Source organism: Oryzias latipes, chromosome 16 (assembly GCF_053564925.1).
Source record: "Oryzias latipes strain Hd-rR chromosome 16, Olatipes_Hd-rR_3.1".
Lineage (NCBI taxonomy): Eukaryota > Metazoa > Chordata > Actinopteri > Beloniformes > Adrianichthyidae > Oryzias > Oryzias latipes.
The window spans coordinates 22,550,217-22,572,946 of record NC_136252.1 but is presented as its reverse complement, the minus strand read 5'-3'; the positions used below and the strand labels follow the sequence as shown (position 1 = coordinate 22,572,946).

Here is a 22,730-nt window from a genome sequence, read left to right as displayed (position 1 = left end):
TCTGAACATACATACATGTCTCATGATTACAGCACATGCAACCCATGAGAACTTTGTGGGTAAGGCTGCTGCAGAAAACATATAATCCATGAATCCCCAACAAAAGCTCACCTATTCCTTCAACATTTAGAAGGCTGCTGTTTTTTTTTTTAACATATTCTGTACCAAAGTGGAAATCTCAGTAATCATTTGAAGGAGTCATAAGGCTGATGTCTAGGCACAGTACATACAGCTGCAAAAACTGGCCGTGTAAATACCACTGACCTGAAGACCCGGGCATGCTGTCAATGCCTCTCAATGGAATGGAGCTGGCATGCATCAAGATTTGGAATGTTTTTCAAAATTTGGTGACCAGATGCATGAACCACTAACTAGTCATGAGAACGCTAGTTATCTAGAAACAATAAACACTTAAATTCCACCAAGTAAAAGAACATCACACCATAAGATAAATTGTTAATAATAACCATAACAGTTATAATAATTACTAATAATAACACTCCATCATATTCATAACTACATGTAGAACTGTGTGTAGGAAGATTGTCCAAATGTGAATCCTTGTGTCGGCATTTTGTTTCTGTCTCCTTTTCACGTGACTGAACAAAAATCAAACAGTACCTTCTTTTTAATGTGAAAAAAAAAGATTTCTGCCTATTTAAACAACAAAATAAAATCCTCTCTCGATGCAGTTCCCTCTGTTGATCAGTCACTCTTTACTGTGCGCATGTGCAGAAGATAAACCTTGAAGATTCGACACAGAGAGTAGGTTGGTAACTGGTGCAAATATCAGGGGACTGGTTTGTGCAAAGTTTTTTTTGTCTCTTTGAACTGTGCTTAAATTCCTTGTGTTCATATCTTTTTTTAAACACGTTAATACTTGATACGCCATAACAATATCAACACAAAATCAATAGAAAGAGATACTATTTTATATGGATCACATATATCACATATACTGAAGTATATAGGATAGGATAGCCCTTAGTATTGATAAGCGTTGTTATTGGTGATTTTTTTTTTTACCTGTTTTTCTTAGTTTATTTTCTTTTTTTCCTTTTTTTATTCTCATACCAAGTGAAGTGCGTTATGATACAGCAAAGTCTTTGTCTTGGAGAGGGGAAGGGCTTTCCTTCCATCTGAGTCTTTTGCAGCACACAAAGCCGTGCAGGAGAAGACCCTGGCCTCGTCCTCCACACTCATTGTTTGAACGGCTCTGAAGCCAATCCTTTGACTGTACAAAACATCACTAACTCGGGTAACTTGTCACCCGCTGATAATAGTTAAGAGGTGATTGTCAGACCAGCTTCCTCTGTGGTTTTGTTTCTTTGTTTCCCCCATAGATGGCTATGGCTTTGAAGGGCAGTTGTGTAAGTGCAATCTCAGCATCATGCTCTACTCATTTGTGCTCTGTAAAAAAAAAAAAAAGAATCTATGCTCTGTATCTACAACGTAAATTACAGCAAGTTGCTGCTTTATAGTTAAACTGAAAAGTACTGTTTATAATCTCTTAATTCTCTGTCAACATTTTAATGGCTCTACAATATTTGGTAGCCCACTTTTTTGTACTGGTAGGTCCTGTTTCGTAAACAGTAATCTCACCCGTCACATGCTCCATCGTCTCCTTACACTCCTTTAGTGTAACAGTGGTCAACCATCTGAGATCCTCTGGGGATTATAATCTAAGGTCACATGGAAAACTAGGCAACCCAGGCAGCAGATTGTTTATGTGGGTACGTCCGCAGTTGAAATCAGGCACGGAGCCTTTCCAGCAGTCACAAACAGCCCCATCCACCATCTTGTCTGCTCCAGTACATAGGAAGCAACAGGAATACTTTAGTCTTCTTGTGTCTGGATGAGGTTAATTTAAGAAGAATATCCAGCAAGAAAAGAAAAAAAAATCGTCCACCAGGCACATGGGTCTTTGAGACTCATCTGATCTGTAGGGCTTCCCAGCCAGTAAAATCCAGTCTTTAAAATAAAAAACACCTTGTTAGCCAGGACTTCGCAGAATAACTGTTCAAAGAGTCCTGATTGCTTTGCTCTGTCAGACTCTGGGAGGGAAATTCTCACCCGCTCTTCTGCTTCATCCAGTCTTTCTAAATATACTCTCCTTTTCTATCTAATATGGCTCCTGAGTACTTTTTTTGGAAAAAAACTAAAAACTAAATCATGAGCAAATCCTCTGTTGGTCTTGTTTCAGTTGTCCTGTTAGTCTTTCTAGAAGTAATGGCACTGCTGCATATGGCAATATGGCAAATTTTGTTACAAAATATGGCTGACGTAGGCTATCACAAACATGACACAGATGTTCCATACTAAGATTTCATTTTCAAGCTAATTTAATTACAAGAGTACACTAATTTGATTAGCCTGAACACGTTAAGCTGTTACAATACTTCTTAAGTCTAGTTTTATGCTTTGATAGCTGTTATCTATTAGTTGAATGCAAAAGGACTGTCTGGCTATTCCCACGAATCTGCTAAGCAGTAGAGTCTACAACTAGGCACGAACCTCACACGGTCACCTCATTTTTACTTCCCGTTCTGATTCCCTGACTGCCTCCTCCACTCCCTGCGGATCCCCCACCGCCCCCTCCTGGGATGAAATGTAGCTGCTCGATGGTGTTCTGCCTTTTTGCTGCAAACGCCATCCTCCTGGCGCTGTGGCCTCCAAGTGTTCCTGTTCCCATGACTACCCCCGCCCCAGGCATTTCCCCTGACCAGGCTACGCCCCCACTCATGTGCCCTGTTATGGGCGTGTTCCGCTCTTGCTCTCGACCCGATGTGGGGTGAGAGTTCATCTTGATCATGTGGTGCCGGTCGAGAGATGGCGTGGCGCAGACGTTCTGCTGGGACTGGGCCTTCTGCTGGCGAGGGAGCGTGGGGACAATCCCTCCTGTGTGAGCGTATGGGTCTACAACTCCCATCCCGGGAACTCCCATCCTCTCTTCCAAATGGTCTGGTGACATAAGGAGCCTTTCCTGCCTTTCCTGTCTCTCCTGTCTGTCCTGGGGCTTCCTGGTGAGGGTTTGCGTGTTGGAGTTCTTGTTGGAGGCAGCCATGGCTTTGTAGTACTGATGCTGCTGGTTCTTGGACAACCGGGACAGAGTACCAGTGTTGCCTGGGACATCGGCCATGTTGAGCAGCTGGTCAGTAGACTTGACTTTCCTGGGAGGCTTGGAGAGAGTGTCGTAGTTGGGATTATATTGGGGCTCCGGGGGATCCAGAGGATAAGGATTAGGAGTAGGGGAGGCAGGCATGCCAGAAGGTGGTGGTGGGATCCAGGGTCGGGCTGCATGCCTGGGAAGGGTTCCTCTGCCACCGAGGGTGTAGTCCCCACCCCAGTGGAGATGGTGCTGAGAGGACTGGAGGGCGGGTTGGGCGGTGTGAGGCCGGCGCTTGGTGGTGCAGTAGCCAGACGAGTACTCATCGAGACCTTTCTCTGGAAGCCAGACAACAATTCTTTAAATTGTTTATCAGTAAAACCATTCACAAGAGCAATTTTTATGAATTTTGGGGCCTAGCGTCAAGAGTTTTCCCATGCTCCAGGGCTCATAAAACAACTACAGAAAAAGCTGCATGAGGGGACAGAGGAGGTGTCTCATTTCATCACCACAGCACTCACCGAGGCGTTTGAGCGAGGAATATCTGTTGAGCTCAGGCTTGGTGGCGCTCTCATAGGAAGGCGGCAGCTGGGCCAGATTGTGCAGGGAGTGGTGGAAAGCAGGTTGGGATTTGGTATTGTTGTGCTTACTGGAAAGCAGGGTGCCTCCAGCTGCCAGCTGAGCATTGTTCATTCGAGGCGTGCGTTCTACAGAGACCACAGTGAGAAAACAACCGTGTGTTAAATGAGATTTGCTCCTCTGGATGTTCTGCATCTCCTACAGTGGGGAGTGTGAATCTGCTATCATTCATAGAGATATATATTTCGAATTGGCTTTTAACACCAACACAAGCAACCATAGCTATGATAATCATTTTCATTGTTCAGATGAATAAGTCTTCTCGTGGGCTCAAAACGTAAGTGAATGGAGCAAATGAAGAATCGCAGTGATTACGTGTAATTTACATGGAAGCCCTGATTTCACCAGCTGCCTTACCGATGGTTGCCGTGTGTTTGGGGCTGTTGCCTGATGAGTGGATGAAATTGTGCTGCAGATTTCCCACTGAAAGTAAAAACGAAAATAAGGTAATCAGCTCAAAAGACCAGAGTCAAGCAGTTCAAAGTTAAAAAAGACAGAATATGTCCATCATTTTTCAAAGGTCGACAGGTTCGTTTGAATTCAACTGCCTTTTGATTCCTATTTGGAAAAGGTTATTATTGCCGCGTCAAAATGTAAACGGTTTATTTTCTTAGTGGAGAGAAACAGTGCAGAAACATAACCCATTCAAAAATGGATGCATATGTGGATTTGATGAGCACAGTGTGCTGGCACACACAAGGCATTGTGACTAGAAGCTCTGATTGGGTCTCTCTAATTGTTCCCTTGACGGACGCTGCTTAAGCTGCTCACGTCTGTTGTCTTTGCTGGGCACTCCTGGAGCGTAGAGGTTTTTCGGAGCTCTTCCTATCGTCCCCTGCCCATCCCCAACAGTAAGAGCCACGCTGTTGTTTCTCTCATCCTGCTGGACTGGACTCGGCTGGTGCCGCAGCATGTCAACAAAGGCTCTAATCAAATAAACACACAAGAAAAAAATGATGGAATGAAGCCATTAATAAATTCTGATTGACAACCATACATCTTAATATGACAAACTAAAAGAATAAACTATAATTGCAGGATATGTCCAGATTTACTGATATTTTTATATATTTTTCTGAAAATTTATATCTGGAAAAAGTGAACCATTATCTCCAATTTTAAGACCAAGAACAAAGTTCAAATGCATATTTTAAATGAAAAGACATATATGAGAGAGAAAAAAGGTCAAAAGAAGAGCTAAGACCACCAAACATCAATTAAGTTATAGATAAAATACACATTTTTGCTCCCCAAAGTATTGCTATAAAATATCCTAAAGCAGCAAATCCTGCAGTATGAGATGATTAACGTGTCTGACCTCGTCATGTTCATGTCCCTCTCGTGGGCCTCCTGTTGCACTTTGTTGAAAACCACCTTAATGCCCACAGCAACGGCCACCATGAACACAACTACGCCCCCAATGACGAAGCCTGTGTTGTGACTCTGCTGCTTCAGCGGGTCAAAGTCTGGGTCAGAACCCCCATCGTCTGGAAGGATCATGATCTCCGTCTGCGGCTTGGCCCAGTCTGGGGAGTCATAATTTTTGCAGTTGTCCTGCTCCAGTTTTCTGCTAGACTCTGGACAGCAGAAGCGGTAGTGGCAGGTTCCACAGCAGTAGATGAAGGAGTCCTTGGAACAGTTGAAGGCTGAATCAAAGTGTCCCATTACGTCGTAATAGCCTCGACATACATCCGTCCATCCATCCATCATTTGAAAAGGCGCGACCTGGGCTGCGCCTAGAGGTGGTGCGAGGGCCTCTGATGACGTTACATTCTTGGGGAACATTACCTGGGGCAAAGGTTTAGGAGGTGTTTCCAAAACCCCCCCTGAGGTTTCTGGGAGCTCTACGGGGCGTTTGGGCCGGCTTTGGAGAGCCGCTGGCAGGAGATTGGGCTGAATGGCAAGGAGCAGAATTGACGGACTGGAGTCATTCTTGGGCTCCTCGGTATATGGTCCTCTGGTGCGGTCAGTTTGCTGAGGAAGCGGGGACAGAGAGGTCTCCACAGCAGTGCTAAGTAGGGCAGCGAGGAGGGAGAGCAGCGAAACAGCAAGGACTCGAAGATTGGTGGTGGGCGTCATTTTCACATGACTAAGACATCTATTTTCTGTGGTTGAGTCAAGGCAGTTACAATGCTGTATCCGCTTTTGCAGTTTAACCCACTAAGATCCCATGAAGTGTGCATGCAAAAAAACACACGGCCCACTGGTTAATGATGATGTATCAGTGGTCTCATTCAGTAACACGGTCTGGAAATGTCTGGTGTCTGTCGTCTGTCTTTGTCTGTGCTCACAAAAGTATAGTAATTGGTCAGATTGACTAAAAAAGAACAAACTGTTGTGATTTTTTTTCTCTTTTTACGCGTCAACGCCTTCAAATAACAACATTGAAGAGGCTTTAATTTAAATTATATTAATAAACAGCCTATGTTATGCATTTAGTTAATCATACGGAACAGAAGAAGTTCTATTTTAAAGTCCCATGAGTGAAACTGCTTCTTGGAGGCAAAAATAATCCAATATAAATCAGCATTAAGTCTGTTTAGTAAAATATGGCATTTCTGTACATTCCGGAAATTGTGGCACTTAAAAGAGTGGTCAATGGCCACCTTTCTTGTCTTTCTTGGTTGACTATTTCAGTCAGGTTCTGAAAACAGTCATGATGGGCACTTATCTAACTTAAAAGCAATCATTCTCACAAAAAAATGCAATTCTATCTCCTATAAATGACTGTGGTATTGTTCTTGCCTTGATGACACAATCTTTTGGACTTAGATGATGGCACCACTGATCGCTTCTATCCATTAATGTAGCCTAAATTTGTGGGATAACATCTCTGTGCTCGTCCGGGCACAAATCCACTGATGCATCATCTGAATCTGTTCCACGACGGGCTGGTATCAGTACTTCCCCGGCACAGGCCGTTACTGTGACTGCTCTGCGGGTGACGATGAGGATCCGCTTATGTGCTGAATAAGTGTGACTGCAGAAAATCGGGAGCAAGCGTGCATCTAAAAAAGAGTCGCCTGTCTAAAAAGACACGCCGCTGAAAGCAATGGTTTTCATTCGGCTTTTAGGCACAAGCACGGCCTATGTCACTCTGCTGTATCCCTGATTAGATCTGAGTTGAGTGGCACTTTGCTTCAACGTGTGACATGTCTCTTGGAGTATGATTATTCCTAACTTGTCTCTGGGGTTCAAAGAATATCACTTTTGTAAAGAAATATGTAAATGTGTGGAGTTATTGTGCTGGAGGTGTTGGCAATAATAGACAGAGGCAGATCTGTCTCCCACAGAAATTATAATTATATGTAATTATCAAAACGTCCCTATCTGTAGCAGAGAATGTAGGCACAGATGGGGGGAACAGAATGCTGGAATCACAGAGGGCTCTGCTTGTTTCAGTTACATGCTCCTCTAACCTTCTGAGGAGAGTTCAACAGAAGAAGAGGGGGGGGGGGGACGTGGAAACAAAGCATTTCATCCACAAAGTGTTGTTCCGTCTGAGTTATCCGAGAGGCTTTTCTTCCTGTGTTGTCTTTGGGAATTTGTGCTTGATTTCCAGAACTTTCTGCTGTGTCGACAAACAAATTTGAAGTGGTTTTTCTGAGTGATCCGCTGCAACAAAAATGACAAATAGATTAGATGAGGCTGTAGATGTTCTCGTTGGTGTTTGTGGACCCTTCTGTGAGCTTCTGCTTCATATGCCGAAGCAGCAACGTTATTTTTATTATTAATTGCAAAATGTTCAGCTAATTTTTTCTCCTTCCCTGGTGTGTGTGTCTTTGTGCTTGTTTGGCTGCAGGAGAAACACTCTCCTGAAAAGCTGGCGATGGAGAGAAAGGGTGCAGAGAGATCCACACAGGATGGGGATTTAAATGTGCAAAGAGAGTGTGGCAAGCGGGAAGAGCCAGAGGTATAGATGCAGAGACGACCATGAGTGGGAGGGCAGCGTGTGGGTGGCACAGAATCAAGTACATTTCTCCCAGCACTTATCACTACAACAAGCCACATCACACAAACGGCAACACCAAACAGATCCGCAGTCCATACAGCACCCGAGAAGACAGAGGTGTTGATTCAGACTGCACATCAGCCACTGACATGACAATTAAAAAAAATTTAATCTATAAAAAAATGTAAATACATGAAGCTGTGCATTCGAAATTGCATGGGGTATTACAATTCCACCTTGCTTCTTTTTTTCTTTTTTCTTTTTTTTGCCCCTTCTCTCCTATTCTCCCTTTTCTCCATCGTTCTGCCTTTCTCTCTCAGATTCCATGCGTGGGTTGAGGCAGCTAACTCTCTCAGAATAGCACTGCAGCTCTGTCTGTGTGAGTGAAAGAAAAGGAAGAAGAAGAAAAAATCTAATCTACACCCATTGGCAGAGGCAGATTTCACTCATATCTGCACATCTTTATGCTCATGGAGATGATGCTTTGCAGAGTCATCTGAGAATGCTGCAAGCCTGCATTTTCATTTTTCCCAAATATGCATCTAAAGTTGAGGTGGAGCTGAATAGATGCAGGTTTTCATCTAAAACATCTATAAATAAATTCATTACAAAAGAGAATTAGTTGTGTTTTCTATGTATCTAGGTCTTTTTGGTGTGATAAAGCTTGTTCTTCCTCCTGGTCTCCAATATGAGGCAATGCAGAGGAAAAGCGTGGATGAGAGCATACGTTCGAGACAGCCAGAATGCAGTTGTGCGGGCAGTGCAAGGGAACTCGATTTGAGCCGATTGCTACGTCCGCAAGTGACAGAGCCAAAGCAGAGCAGGCGAACACGCAGTGTCTTTTCGCGGCACGCCCGGGCGAGCAGCGATTTCAACAGGTGTTTGTTGGAAACGAGACAAAATGGCCACTTTTATTTTTATTTTTTTCCCTCCACACAGGCGCCTTGCAGACGCAGGACAAATGGGTGCAGAACGCCTGGATGTCAAACGGGTGGATTTAGTGAGAAAAGCATCAGTGAGTGAATGAATGAATGGATGCTGCGCACTGGCTTTGCGTCCTGATTTGCACATCTTCTTCTCACAGACACCCTAATCCATCATTAGGTTAATAAGTTGCAAGTTGCATTGGACAACCATGCGGGTTATGGACAAGGTTTGCATATCAGTAGGCTGAAAGTGCGTGGGTGTATCCGTACCGGTGCATGTGTATGTATGGGCGCGCGCGCGTGTGATCTTGGATGTGTCTGTGTGTACATCCTATAAAAAAACATCCATAAATGTTGAAATCTCTCATATTTTTTGTGTCAAGTACAGAATTTCCGCATTTGAAAAAAAAATAGAAGTGTTTTCCAGAAAACCGCCTGTGCGCAGACGCTTCTGTGGCGCAGCTTTCATCCAAATGGTTTCTGATGAAACCAGCTGTGGTGCCTCAGCAAATAAACTCACTCACACACATGTACAAGCACATAAAGTACCAATCCAATCATCTCGAAAGTCAAGCATTAATCACGAGTTAGTAGAAATGTACAAAAAAAAAGGTGCATAATGTCGTGTCTTACCTGCGCGTTGCTGTGGGGTTTGATGCTGGAGAGCCTGCGCACTGTAGTGTGTATGTCAGCGCTTCTCAGATGGCAGCTGTTGTAGCAGGAGATGATGTGGAGGGATGGAGCGTTTGTTTGCTCTCTAGATCACCTGTTTTGGTGGGTTTCGGTTGTTTTTCTGAAGCGCTGCAGGTCTCAGCCACTCACGCTGTGTCTCCACCAGGACATCGATAATCCATCATCGCGGCACTTCGAGAAGAAAAAAAACGCATGCTGGAGACGAGAGAGGAGGGAGTGAACACCGAGATGTTCTCAGATTCTCTGCTCTGCTGTCTGTATCGGAAACAATCGCTTTGAGTGATGGTACAAGTTAAGAGAGGCAATCCCGCAAAACCCCGCAAGTTGTTTTATGTTTCCAACAAATGAACTTGATCTAGATTTGAAAGAAGCTGGTTCTCAGTCATCCCTGTAAGCGAAAGATTTCACCGCTGAACTTCAGCTGGCCTCTCGGAGGTCCGCTGCTGACGGAGCGCTGTGATTGGTCCGTCACACTGGTGCTGATGAGGCTCGATTCCAGGCTGCTCCGGGCTGATGGTCATGGCCCATTCAACTGGTGGCATCCAACTTCTCTTCTTTACCCGCACACACTGTGCGTAAAAACGCGTTCCTGAACATATGGATTCCAGAGAACCCTCAGTTATGGATTTGCTAATCTATTAAAAAAAATGACATCAGAGGAAACAAAGATGCCCTCAAACAATATACATGTTTGGTAAATTAAATCAATGGAAGACCGACAGAATCCAAAGAGTGCATGTGCGTTCATTTTTCTTTTGGTGCGCACACTAGAGGAAAAAAAAGAGAAACATGGTTGCCACAGCAACTGTCATTATGTTGGTGGCAATTATGAAAAAGATGAAAACGGGGAAAGGGAGAGGACTGGCGCAAAAACCTTCCAGGCACAGCTACAGAAAAATAAAAAGATTTTTAAAAAGGAGACAGTGGAGATCTTAAAGATAAAGTTCCTTTTGGATTTTTTAAAATAATATTTTAATCATTTTAACTGAGATCAAGCATCAACATGAATTATGGAACAGGAAAAAATGTTTAAAAGTGAAGATTCAGAGGAATTTGTGTATAATAGGTGGCAAAAGGACGTAAGCTCCTACAGCATGGAAGGTGTGCAGGTTTACATGGAGCCCCAGGTGTCTAAGCAGGGCTTGATAATTACCTGCATGCTATTTCTGTGCGGGTGGGTGGGCTGCATCATGTCTGCTGCAGAGGCCAGCAGAACCCTTCATTAGGTGGCCCAACTGCGCTCTGCTGGGCTCATTTTCGCTCGCCACTTTGCTGTGGTGGATGCATTTGCCTCCTTGAAAAAAAGACTTCTTTTTTTTTTTTGCAGTAAACATCAAGTGCTGTTTTACATCACCTGACACCCCAATCATCTGTCATCAATATGTCTACAAGAAAGCAAATGTTATAAGCAGGTATAGGATCAAGTAGGAAACATTTCACTGGTGGTTTCTCAATGTTTTTATTAACTTAAATATTTAAAAATGAAAACAAGTGAGCCAAAAGTTTGGCAGAAATTCCAGAGGCAACTTTCTATTTTAAATTAAGACATTTTAAGCTCATTTATTGGAAAAAGAGAATGCAGAGCCCAAACAGGTAGGATAATAAAGTCTCCTCAGTGCCCACATGGGCTGCTGGAGCCCTGCTTTTTAGAAGAGGATGGGCCTTTTGGAGAAGTTGCCATAGAACCATTTCTGCTCGTGTACAGCCACTGCTCCATTCACACAGAGGCAGGACAGCTGAATATAGACATGACTAGTTCACATGTTCTGAAAATGCTAGACAGTGAAATAACATCAAAAAAGGGGGCAAATGATGCCACTTCTAACTTTAGTTTTACAAAATTTAGATCACAACATAAAAAATACATTTAGAAAAATGTTTGCTTTTGCAAAATAGTGGCAATAATTCTCCCCAAATGGTGAACCATTCTTTTTAGAATCCTTTTTAGTACAAATTTCCATGATCTCCTTGGATCTCGACTTGAAAACCTGATATGAATTGAATAAGCACAGTCGTTTGGACCCAAGAAGATCGAAGGCCGAGCAGTACACAGTACCATCACAGCCACACATGCAAAAAAAAAAACATCTCAAAAAGACATCCTATCAACAAAGACAACAATACTTTTGTCTGGTTGAAGGTTTTTGTTTTTTCCTCCGACTGAAAGTCATTTTATGTTATTCAATCAAAGTGGGCCGAATTTAAAACAAAACTAATGACATGGTTTAAAAGTAAAAAAAAATTTAATTTCCTTTTTTCAGGAGGAACAATAGCTTTAGGACTGAAAAGAACTAGATCTGTGATGACAGGATGATTTAAACAGATGACAAAACAAAGGCTAGGAAGGACATTCTTGACTCTAATCGGAAAACTTAACAAAAAATGTGAACAAAATGGTTCTGTCAGCACACTTCAATATTTATATTTACACTTCCTTTAATTCATTCACTCACTCAGACACACAGAAAGTTTCACTGAGGTATTAAAGTCGTCTCAATGCGCGCTTCTTATCGGCTTTCTTTTTCACTACATTATTGATGTTGCTGCTACTGTTGCTATTGCTGCTGGCTCCATTGGCACTGTTACCCAGACCTGCTGGTACACTGGGTCCTGCTCTCTTTGTAGGGTCGCCCGCGTGCTTTTTTGGCTGAGGGCCGTCATTCGGATCCTGAGGTGCCCCCGACGTACCGCCCATAGCGTGGATTTCTGTGAGGAGGCGGGCTCGGGACTCGTACTCTGCATAGTCCTCCAACAACAAGCGCCCGGCCTCCTCGTTCAGAGCCGACTCCGGGTTTGGATGGATTAGAAGACACTTGATGGTCTGCCGTCACAAAGAGAAAATCGTTGACGGACCACATACATCACACTCAGGGGAAAGATAGCCGATGGTGGAACTCTTACAAGTAAGATGTGTCTGAGCCCGAGCTCTGCCTTCCAGTCCCTCTTCAGCACATTCACACAGATTTCTCCTTTGTGGCCGACGTTGGGATGAAAAATCTTGGTCAAGAAATACCCCTTGGGTGGAACAGCAGGGAAGTCCTTCCCGAGGACCAGACGCATTCGGAAAATGCCACCAGCAAATGGAGTTCCCTCTGTCAAAGTATAAAGAATTCATAGCATGAACAGTATGTCTTAACTGCGGATACACAGACTGAATTTTTTTCAAGCTGAATCAAATCTCTAACTTTGAAATCATAGACGTGCTAAACATCAAAATTCTTTAAAATGACAGGCTTTTGCACATCAGTCCTTGATAAATCTGCACTATTTTTGCAATTGAGCACGGCTAAACATGCCAAAGAACTGGAACCGTTCTTCATCCACGTCTGCTCAGCTCTAAAGGAGAACAAAATAAAAAAGCTAAATGGTTACGTTTTGAAGCTGGATTATGCTTAAAATATGCCCAGCATATTAAGACGCACTTCCTCTCTCACAAAATACAAACAATTCACAAACATCCTTGCCTCACTGTCTTCACGGTTTACTTTGGATAGCTGAACTCTTACAATAGCACACAGCTCTTTTAAATAAAAAAATAACAAGAATAACCCAAAGGGTTCATACAACTTTGGATTTTATAGTTATTATTTGTGGTTACCTTCACGAAGTAATGTGTAGCCTCAGCCTCAAGATGGCAATCATGCGCTAAACTGTTTGGCATTTAAAAACGGATTTTGAATTATATATTTCTTCTAATGCATGAACTGAACTGCATGCCAATATTATGGGGATAAACCTTTAACAATAGCAACAATTTTTAAAAATTGTTCAAAAAAGCTGTGAGTTATAGCTCTTTGTTTAAACGATTACAATCTTTATTTGGAATGTTGAATTTTTGAAACTCCTACGACTTGCATCGTTATCACTTTTTAAGAATTTCCATTCAACATAAGCTTAAAAGCCCCTGATAAAAATAGATGCATCAACAATGCAATCCGTCCAATTTAAATCAGTTCTTCCTTCAGAAATGAGCTATATCTATCCACAAGTCCAAGAAAAAGATGGCAAAAGGCTCATTTCAAAATGAAATCTATAATTAAATGCAGAATGTGCAGTACAAGACATGACATTTTTAATAACGTAAAATGCTGTAGTCCTTTCCTATTTTAGGAAATACTGCCTAAAAATGGCAAATCTAGTTTAAGCTTTCCATGGAGCCTCACTAAAATCCTTACCTGGTCCTTCAATGGATGTGTGGAGTTCAGTTATGTCTTCCTCACTAGGATAAATCTTTATACCTTCAGGTGGATCTGCTGCTAAAGCTGATACCTCTTTGTAGACCAAGCGCAGAACATGAGGGGGCAAATTCTCAACATTTGAGTTCTATGGGAAAACAGAACAGGGCACATAAATGGGCATTTAAATGTGTAAAAAGCTTTGGAAATGAAACCGATTTGATAACGAGAGAAAAATACAAAGAAATCACTAAAAATATAACTTAAAATTAAACAAGATACAAAGAATTTTCATCAATCTCGTTTAGTCTGATTCTTCAATAAAATATAAAGATAATAAAATGAGATAATTTAGAAAAGATAAATCCAAGCAAGCCATTGTCGGAAAATATAAATTGCTGACCACATGAGAATGTACTTAAGGATGTCACATCTGCAACACCTAAGAAGCAGCAATAAAAATGCACTTCTATTTAAACTGCACGTTCAATTGATAAAAAAAATCCTGCATTATATAAAAGTTATCATTTATTTATGTTGATTTAATACAGCTGGATGCTACTGTGCCATTTATGCTAGATTTTCAGTTAGAAATTTGCATTGCTGGGGGTCAGGAGGATATTCAAACGAATGCTATGCTGCTAGAACAAAAATACAACATTGAGTTTCAAAGTTTTTGTCGCCAAGCTTAAAGAAAAGAAGAAAAAAAGTTTTACTGTAGGTAATATAAAGGCACATTAAATCAAGGTACGATCGTATCATGACTGATAAAATATAAAATTGCAACTCTTACTAATTATTATACAGAAATAAGGAGATAACTTTACGTTAACGGTTAGCAAGAGGTAATGCCTCGAACTTAGCGTTGATTAAAGGCTGTAAAAACGCGATCATTACGCTAAAAGTACTCCGTACTATTTTTAAAATCATGTTTTGGTTCCGCGAATAAAAAACAACTTTTAAAAAAGAAAGAAAATCAACCACAACCAGGGTGTTTTTGACGATCTAACACCGGAGCAAGCTAGCAAAAACTCCCCTTAGCTGTTAGCAATACGCTCGGTCATCTGTCTTACCATCTTCGAAAATGAGATCTTTTTGGTGAATGGTTGTTTACTGGAATGGGATAAAACGAAGCTTTTTCTGCTACTATTTGAGAAAAAGTATTTTGTAGAAACTTAATCACAAAAAAAACCCTGATTACTGTCCTTTTCGCTTTAACGTTGACACAGGAACAAAAATACGATCCTCGATTTAACCTGCTGATATTAACCAATAGCCGTCTTAGCAAGTTGACGCGTATGAAGTTCCTAACCAATCACAATCTAGATTTTCTATTACGTCATGATAGAAAAAATATATAAGCCAATCAGAGTGTAAAGAGAGCTGATGCTGGTGAGCCATAGGCCCGTTTGAAAAACTCAAACTACCGATCGATACTGACAGGAAATAAACCACAATCAAGAATATCGGGTATATTAGATTAGCTAATATAATTCAATCAATAGCAGTGAGCATTTTTATAACGTGAAAAATACATTTAAAACAAATATTCCTAATTATATTTTAATATAATTGTTTAAGCAAATAAGTGAGCTGTATTTCTGAAGCACCTTTTTATGCATTTTCTAAACACTCCCTGTGGCGGTTGTTGGAGTCTATTCTAACTACCCCCAGGTGTGGTACACCCTGGACTGTCTGAGCCACACAACCACATACACTCACATTCATTACTTTTAACCTTTCCTAAACAAATGCATGTTAGCTTTTTTATAAAAGGACACAACAGAGTCAATCAGGGACACTGACAGGATAAGGGCATTCAATAAACATGGTGCCTCAACCTGAGGACAGCTTTCCTGGTTTTGGAGCAGGATTTTGGACTAACAAAAAAAATTGTAGGCCAATAATAATATTAAATGACTGTCCATCATACAAATACCAATAATTTAGTGGTGTGTCCTAAATATCTATGAACATAAAAACAAACCCCGCAACTATCAGACAATAGAACGCTATTTTAGCATTGCTGTGATCTAATGCTTGTTTTTGCACAATTTGATTTTGAAACATTGTACTCAAAACTGGCTTATGTTCTGTGAGAAATCTTTAAAAAATGTTATGCAGGTCTTTGTACATCTCAAAGTTTCCTGTGCATTTATGAAGGAAGAAACAGCGCCAAATGCAAAATAGCACACAAACAGATAACCCAATAGTGTCCTCAGGACCTCTTGTGCAAAAATCAAACATATAACTGGGAATGGTAACCAATTTGGACACAACATTGATAGAGACAATGTAGATAAAACAGGGTTTTTTTTTAATCTCAAAAGGAAGGTAGGAGAGGATAAGAAGGTCTTTTTATTACCATTCTACAAAGCTCAACAGAAATCACTGTAAATGAGACAACAGACATAACTTTAAAAAAAATCAGAACATGATACACTAACATTCAACAATTTTGACAAAGAACAACTTCAGTTCTAAATTCAACACATAACATACATTAAAAGATTTGTAAAAGGTTCAGAATAGCAACATCTGACACAATATCAGACTAAAAAATAACTGATGGAGTGCTCATGGCATCTTCAAATTATCTAATTTGTTATTAAATATTGTTCTATGAATATCTCTCCTTTCATTGGTCCTGTATGGCTGAAATGTGTTCACTCAAAACAGAAAGGTTCAACAATGGAGTTTCATCTTACATTTTGCTGCCTTTGTAATGGCTATCAACTTGTATCTCTTGGATTGAACACAGTATTTCCTGCTCAGAGCAGTTTTGCTTTCACTGAATATGATGTTATCCAGTCAATCACAGATATAGTAGACATGTTGCATTCTAGGAAAATGTAACATTATCATCAACATTCATGAATATCATCACAAGTAATTTCTCCATCAAAAAAATTCTTAAGTTGAAAGACAATAATCCATATGAAATATTTCGTGTTTTATTTTTTAATATAAATGTGTATTGTTTTTCTTTTAGAGAAAAAATATCTGAAAGTCTGTCTTCACCTCCTCTCTGCCACAACTGAAATTAATAAAGCTGCCACTAGATGACGTTGCAAGCTTACATTATTGCTATTTTGACCTGCTTAAAAACATTAAAAACAATCGCGCGGACTACCAGAAATATTTTTTTGCGTTTATTTAGTGCTATATGTACTTGGTAAATAAAAGAAAATTCGTGTTTCGGTGTTGCTCTGTGGGACTCTTTAAGCATGGGGGCGTGTTTTTTGTAGAACAACAACACGACAAAGACTCTGCTTCCGGTTTCTGGATGTAGCTGACGGACTCCAGCGTCAATAAAACGTGGATTTGCTTTATCAGCAGGTAACGAGCTCCGTTTCATTGTAATGGCGTGACAATAGTTCGCGCTGCTGCTACTTTCTAAACCACTTTTTGAGCGGCCAGCTGGTGAACTTCCACCAGGGTGTCATAGTTAGCTTCTTTTCAGGTAAGAAGATAAGAACTACTGTACTAGCTGGTGCTAACCTCTCATATTATATCTGATGCTAGCTAGCATGAGTGACGTGTGTATTCTGGTTTTGTTGACGTCCACGTTTTTGTGTTTGAAACGGAAAGCGATAGAATGAGCGAAGCCGAGGTGTTTCATGAGAAGCAACGGTTGGAGCTGTGCGCCATTCACGCGCTCAACAACGTGCTTCAGGAGCGAGTGTTTACCAAGGAGACGGCTGACGACATCTGTAAACGGTAACAACGTGCTGACATGATCTTGTACCCATTCTCTCAATTTAAAAAAAAGCATATATTGAAACACATTGGATGTATTGTAATGTGTGGTACTTGTAGTTTCCTTGTTTATGTTCGTGTTTAAGGCTTAAAACAAAACAAAACAAACAAAAACAGTCTCGATTTCCCCAGGTCATCATAGTTGAATATTTACACTTACTGGCCAATTTTATGTGGTACAACTTGCTAGTCCCGTGTTGGACCCCCTTTTGCCTTCACAACTGCCTGAAACCTTTGTGGCTTAGATTCAACAAGACTGTGGTGTTGGAACCATGCTCAGCTGGTACTAAGGGTTCCAAGGTGTGCAAAGAAAAGATCCCCCACACCATTACACCTCCACCACCAGCCTGAACTGTTGATACAAGGCAGAATGGATCCACGCTTTCGTGTTGTTGACGGCAAATTCTGACACTACAATCTGAATGTTGCTGCAGAAATGGAGACTAATCATACCAGGCAAGGTGCACGATTTTAGAATCAGTTTCCTGTTCTTAGCTGACAGGAGTGGTACCCGTTGAGGTCTTCTGCTGCTGTACCCCATCTGCCTCATGATTGGACGTGTTGTGCGTTCAGAGATGCTCTTCTGCAGAACTTGGTAACCAGTGGTTATTTGAGTTACTGTTACTTTCCTATCAGCTGGAACCAGTCTGGCCATTCTCTTCTGACATCAACAAGGCATTTCCACCCACAAAACTGCTGCTCACTGGATATTTTCCCTACAAACCCTAGAGATGGTTGTAGGTACAGTGATGAAAGTCTTCCGGGAATTCCCGGAAATCCGGGTTTTTGAGCAAACCGAACGTACTTTCCGGGAAATAAAGACCTGATCTCTACGGACAAATCGCTTTCCGGATTAAAAAATGGTCTGAAATCAGCTAATTTTAGCTTTATTTTCTATATTTCTCAGCAGATCGCTTCCTCTATGGTCGTGGCCATCTCTCGTCTTCCCGGCCTAATTGACCAATGACGGGACGTTTTAGTTGCTTTCGGATGCGTCGACGGGTCCGATTGGCTCTGTCTGCACCACGTGGTCAGCGTGACTCGCTTCCCTAGAGACCAAAACTGGCGGACCCACGCTAAATTTTCACAAACACATCTGAAGAGTTTGCGATCAAATTTGTGTTAAAATAATGGCAGGCATCGTCATTATTGAGCGTGGTCACGACCTCAGTTGTGAGAAGACGATAAAAAACAAATTGAAGTGGTCTTGGCTGGAAAAAAAAGATTTTTAAGGTAGTGTAGGTCAAATACTTTTTTGTGTAAAATAATCTCAAAACCACATTTTGAAATAATTTCAATTTTAGTTTTGAGTTTCAGTTTTTATTTTGAATACATTTCTCTATCTAATTTATTTGTATTTCCTAATTACCATGATTTAGTTCAGTATAGTTGACATTAATTATAAGTATTTGATGGTTTGGACCCGCACTCCCTTAAAAAATAATGTTTACAATGTTTAGTTTAGTTTGTATGTTTGTTTTGATATTTCCCAGATTACTTAGTATTGGTGTTAAAGAATTGATGTATTATGTTATAGAATTATAGTTTAAAGCAGATCCCATATTTTGATGTAATTATAGTTTGAGAAAACAGTGCAAGTGGATGTTGTACATCAGTCATTTCTAAAGCAGAAATAATGTATAAATAACTGAGGTATTTTCATAGAATATCATAGTTACTGGTGTTCTTTTTGCCATTTGGGGCTTTGATGTTACTATATTTTAGCAATTGTATGTTTTGCAGCTTTAAGGAAAAGCGTAGATTGTAGGATTGTGTTACTTTGAGCAATTTTCCAAATTCTTTTTTAGGACCAGCAAGTCCTTAATGGAGAGTCAAACTAGGGGTTTGAATGACAAATCATGATGCTCCAATTAGTCTTAGTTTCTTGATAAAGAAGTGAATAACTAGTTGCCAGAATGCATCTAAGACCACGTATTTTTCCAAAATTTCGCTCTGTGCCCGCCATATCGCTCAAAGAAAAGTTCAGGGATTTTTTCCTTGCCTGACTTTCATCACTGTAGGTAAAAATCCTAGCAGGTCACTTTGAAAGTCACTACAATCACCTTTCTTCCACATTCTGATCCTCGGCTTGAACTGCAGCAGATTGTGTTGACCATGAATGCCTAAACGCATTGACTTTCTGCCATGTGATTGGCTCAGTGCAAATTTGTTACCGGGCAGTTGGATGGGTGTACCTAACAAAGTGCCCAGTGAGCGTACATATCTTTTTTTTTTTTTCTGCAAAAACTTCCATCTGAATTTAAATGGATAATGTTTCTTTCAAGTCTGACCAATAAAATAAAAGCTAAACACACCCAGATGTTTATACTGTTTATATTTTTCTGGAACAAAATAATGATTGTATTTCAAACAAATAGATAACTCTTCTGCAGAGATGAAGCCACAGACAAAGTGCAGGTCTGGAGAGGCTTGTGGTTTACATCAGGACCATTAACATAATTGAGCTTGAGTTAAATTGAGTCACAGTCTTGGTGGCTTTTGGCAATCAAATTAAGCCGGACTGAGGGGCATGAGTTGCCAGACAGGGATGAAAAGGGGACATCCCTTTATAAAAATGTTGTCTTCTTTGCAGGCTGGCTCCACAGTGTGTGGTTAACCCCCATCGATCAGTGTTAGGAACAGGAAACTATGATGTTAATGTTATTATGGCAGCGCTACAGAGCAGGGAGCTGGCTGCAGTGTGGTGGGACAAACGCAGGTCAGTTCACACTCCGATCCCTGTTCATTCACAAACCTGTCTTTTTTTTTTTTTAAATTAAAGACCCTCTCAGATTATCTTTTGTTCTATTTTACACCTGTGTTGTTTTCTAGGACATAGTTTCTGCAGAGCAGTATGAGTATTAGAAATTTGCCTCAGAGCTATGGGCGGGACTGTTGGTGTGATACAAACCCCGCCTCCCTTGTGGCCCATGTCACAAATAAGCATTAATCATTTGAAATATTTAGAATGTTAGTCACAAATTTCAGCATCATGTTGGTTGTGAATTAAAGAAATGTGTCTGTTTCTTTAAAAACGTATTTATTTTTTTCATCTACAGGACAGTTCAGAGCCTTTGCCCATCCAAGGTCCAGGGCTTTATTCTTAATGTTCCATCTCGAGTATCTTTGGGAATCGTTTCCCTCCCCCTCCGAAGGCGGCACTGGCTTGCAGTTCGACAGGTTAATGGACAGTACTATAACCTGGACTCCAAGCTGAAAAATCCTTTCTGCATAGGAGGAGAAGCAGAACTACGGTGAGAAGCTTTAAGCTTCAGGGTGATTCAGGTGAAAAGTAGGATTATAGATGTTTTAAAACTCTTTACCACAAATTTTATACACGTCTTTTTTTTTCAGATAGAAATGAACATTTTCTCACTTTTCTTTCTTGGAAACTCTTAAAGTTCAAACCGTTCCGAATCCCAAAAATTAGTCCAGTGTTAAAGAATGAAAACCCAAATCTGCCCGCGATCAAAGATTTATGTAACTCTGGCAAACTGCACGCACCCATACAGGAGACGCAGCATGGAGGAGATTGATTGACAAGGTCAATAGCTAATTAGGCTGTTAAAAATGTTTAAAAATATAAACAGAAAAAGGATGCAAAGTTGCGCTGAAAAATCGGTCAAGCAGCAAGATCACAAAAGGTGAATTGCAATTTAGTGAGAGAACACTACGTCAAATCCTGGGCCTTGTTTGTCACAGGGGGTTTGCATCACTAAGGTCTGTAGCCTTGTAACCTTTTCTCTTCTTTATCCTTTGTCTTCGCAGTGGTTTTCTCAGTGAGCAGCTTTCTCAGGAGGTGGCAGAGATGCTCCTGGTTGTACGACGGGAGGTGGAGGACGATGGGTCTTGGCTAAACTCTGACTCCCCCAAGGAGTGACACGTTTGCCGTGCCAAGATGACATCAAAGGACCCTTTTCTTTTGGTTAAAAAGGCATCTTCAGGGAAAGCACTAAAACCCATGAAACATCTACACTGACACTTTTTTTGTTTGAATTTCCAAAGAGAAGCAGAAGTTGACTTCTGAAATGAGGAACTTTTGGATTGGAACAGCTGTTCTGGTTTGACACACGCATTGCGTTGTCCATCTTTCTCCCGGTAGCTGACAGAATTGCAGGTTTGAGGCAAGCAAGTGAATTTAATTCCACTCAGGTTGTGATAAATAACAAAATTGTTTACAGTTCTTTACAGACTTTGTGTATGGACAAAAGAACAACTCCCTCTTATTTGATAGTATCTTTCATTTGTGAAGACATTTATGTAAGAAGCTGAAGAGATTTTGTTCCTAAAGGTGTCGTTCTCTCAGATCATAATGCATTGAGGGGAGGATGATCAACTACTGTCCGCCATTTCTTGCCTGGTTTCCTTTAAACCATCTATGCACTACGGATGAGATTCACAAACACGTGTGATGTTGCTCACAGATAACCTTTGCTGTGTGCTAAAGCGGGATTCCTATGCATTTCATTTTAGCCGGAGCTTGAAGCATCCCAAAAAACAAGTCGTCGCCATGGTCACCTTTCCCAGAAGCCCGACCTGCTTGGTTGCAGTTTATATTCACAGTGAGATCAGAACTCACGATAGGTCCCTCTAACAACCAGAGTCTTTTTTTTTTTTAAAGACAATGTTGTTAACAGTGAAGTCTTTATTTAAAACAGGATTTTTCTTTTTTTTTGGGGGGGGGGTTGGTAATTCAATTGGCCAAAATAAAATCTTCATTGAGGCTTTTGGTGGTTTAATGCCAATCTGTCCCAATGTACTTTTTTGTCACTGGACAAATACATTTTAAGTATAAATTACTTGAGAAATGTTAGAGATACTTTTGTTTCATTTTTAGAATTGCAGAATCCAAATGTTTCCTACTCATTTGTACCATAAAGTGGCTGCACACTGTCAGTATCTGACTGCTCTTTTAATTAACAGTCTGGGTTATGGCGTTCTATGATTTTAGAATGGTTAGTGTTACGGTAGTTAGGCCACATATACCTAACATAACCCTGGATTTTCTACCTGCATTGTTGTTCAAACGTTAAGTAAAACCATGAAAGATTACAGTATTTTTTTGTTTTACTGTCTTAGTTTAAGCTCAAAAAAATGGTTTGAAAACATCAAATGTTGAAATTCATCAGTTTCTAATTTTGTACTTGGTGATAGGAGGAGAAGTTAAGACATTTAATGTAATTAATGGACATGAGTAGCTGCATGGAAACCAAAATTAGTTTCAAGCTAAAATGAAACTGTGCAGGAATGTACACGCCTGTGTTCACGCCGTGGTTCTGTGACTGTTTGCCGCCTCTTTGTCTGCATTTGTCTTGCCTGTTGAACTATGCATATAAAACTCTTTAGAGCACCGCCTCTGATACACACTAGTGACTAACTCACCCATGATCCTCAAGCTGAGAGGTTCAACATGTTGATGCTTATTTATATAATAAACCTCGACCTCTTGTTTAAATTACATGGTGTGTTTTACTGATTTG

At 40.7% G+C, this 22,730-nt stretch overlaps 3 protein-coding genes across 5 annotated transcripts; 1 reads left to right on the top strand and 2 right to left on the bottom strand.

Annotated features, from left to right (window-relative positions):
* Positions 1-1,013: 1,013 nt before the first annotated feature.
* Positions 1,014-10,082, bottom strand: shisa7a (shisa family member 7a). Its single transcript, XM_011485370.4, has 6 exons — positions 9,257-10,082; positions 5,064-7,360; positions 4,517-4,671; positions 4,103-4,168; positions 3,628-3,813; positions 1,014-3,444 (listed from the first exon to the last, which is right to left on the bottom strand). The coding sequence occupies exons 2-6, from the start codon at positions 5,822-5,824 to the stop codon at positions 2,516-2,518; spliced, it is 2,097 nt and encodes a 698-aa protein (XP_011483672.1). The 5' UTR covers positions 5,825-7,360; positions 9,257-10,082; the 3' UTR covers positions 1,014-2,515.
* Positions 10,083-10,756: 674 nt separating this feature from the next.
* ube2s (ubiquitin-conjugating enzyme E2S) lies at positions 10,757-15,079 on the bottom strand. The gene is made up of 4 exons (XM_004077937.5): positions 14,565-15,079; positions 13,492-13,639; positions 12,218-12,408; positions 10,757-12,137 (listed from the first exon to the last, which is right to left on the bottom strand). Exons 1-4 carry the CDS (start codon positions 14,565-14,567, stop codon positions 11,799-11,801), a joined length of 681 nt encoding a protein of 226 aa, XP_004077985.1. The 5' UTR covers positions 14,568-15,079; the 3' UTR covers positions 10,757-11,798.
* A 1,614-nt stretch (positions 15,080-16,693) lies between these two features.
* On the top strand, positions 16,694-22,708 carry josd2 (Josephin domain containing 2). Of its 3 annotated transcripts, none has more exons than XM_004077936.5 (5): positions 16,694-16,830; positions 17,083-17,211; positions 19,844-19,969; positions 20,310-20,504; positions 21,019-22,708. In XM_004077936.5, exons 2-5 carry the CDS (start codon positions 17,090-17,092, stop codon positions 21,128-21,130), a joined length of 555 nt encoding a protein of 184 aa, XP_004077984.1. In that variant the 5' UTR covers positions 16,694-16,830; positions 17,083-17,089; the 3' UTR covers positions 21,131-22,708. The 3 variants fall into 3 exon arrangements, with proteins under 3 accessions (XP_004077984.1, XP_011483669.1, XP_078788853.1); XM_011485367.4 differs by having other exon boundaries at positions 16,740-16,954; XM_078932727.1 differs by lacking the exons at positions 16,694-16,830; positions 17,083-17,211 and adding an exon at positions 17,548-17,706.
* Positions 22,709-22,730: the final 22 nt, after the last annotated feature.

What these genes read in the sequence shown, in the direction of transcription:
- josd2 (XM_004077936.5), top strand. Translation starts at nt 17,090, where the DNA reads ATGAGCGAAGCCGAGGTGTTTCATGAGAAGCAACGGTTGGAGCTGTGC. An exon ending in GTGTGGTGGGACAAACGCAG is followed by an intron (nt 19,970 to 20,309) that starts GTCAGTTCACAC and finishes TTTCATCTACAG; the next exon opens with GACAGTTCAGAGCCTTTGCC. An exon ending in GGAGGAGAAGCAGAACTACG is followed by an intron (nt 20,505 to 21,018) that starts GTGAGAAGCTTT and finishes TTGTCTTCGCAG; the next exon opens with TGGTTTTCTCAGTGAGCAGC.
- shisa7a (XM_011485370.4), bottom strand. Translation starts at nt 5,824, where the DNA reads ATGACGCCCACCACCAATCTTCGAGTCCTTGCTGTTTCGCTGCTCTCC. An exon ending in AGGGACATGAACATGACGAG is followed by an intron (nt 4,672 to 5,063) that starts GTCAGACACGTT and finishes TTATTTGATTAG; the next exon opens with AGCCTTTGTTGACATGCTGC. An exon ending in TTCCTCGCTCAAACGCCTCG is followed by an intron (nt 3,445 to 3,627) that starts GTGAGTGCTGTG and finishes TCTGGCTTCCAG; the next exon opens with AGAAAGGTCTCGATGAGTAC.
- ube2s (XM_004077937.5), bottom strand. An exon ending in CACATCCATTGAAGGACCAG is followed by an intron (nt 12,409 to 13,491) that starts GTAAGGATTTTA and finishes ATACTTTGACAG; the next exon opens with AGGGAACTCCATTTGCTGGT. An exon ending in GGCTCAGACACATCTTACTT is followed by an intron (nt 12,138 to 12,217) that starts GTAAGAGTTCCA and finishes TTGTGACGGCAG; the next exon opens with ACCATCAAGTGTCTTCTAAT.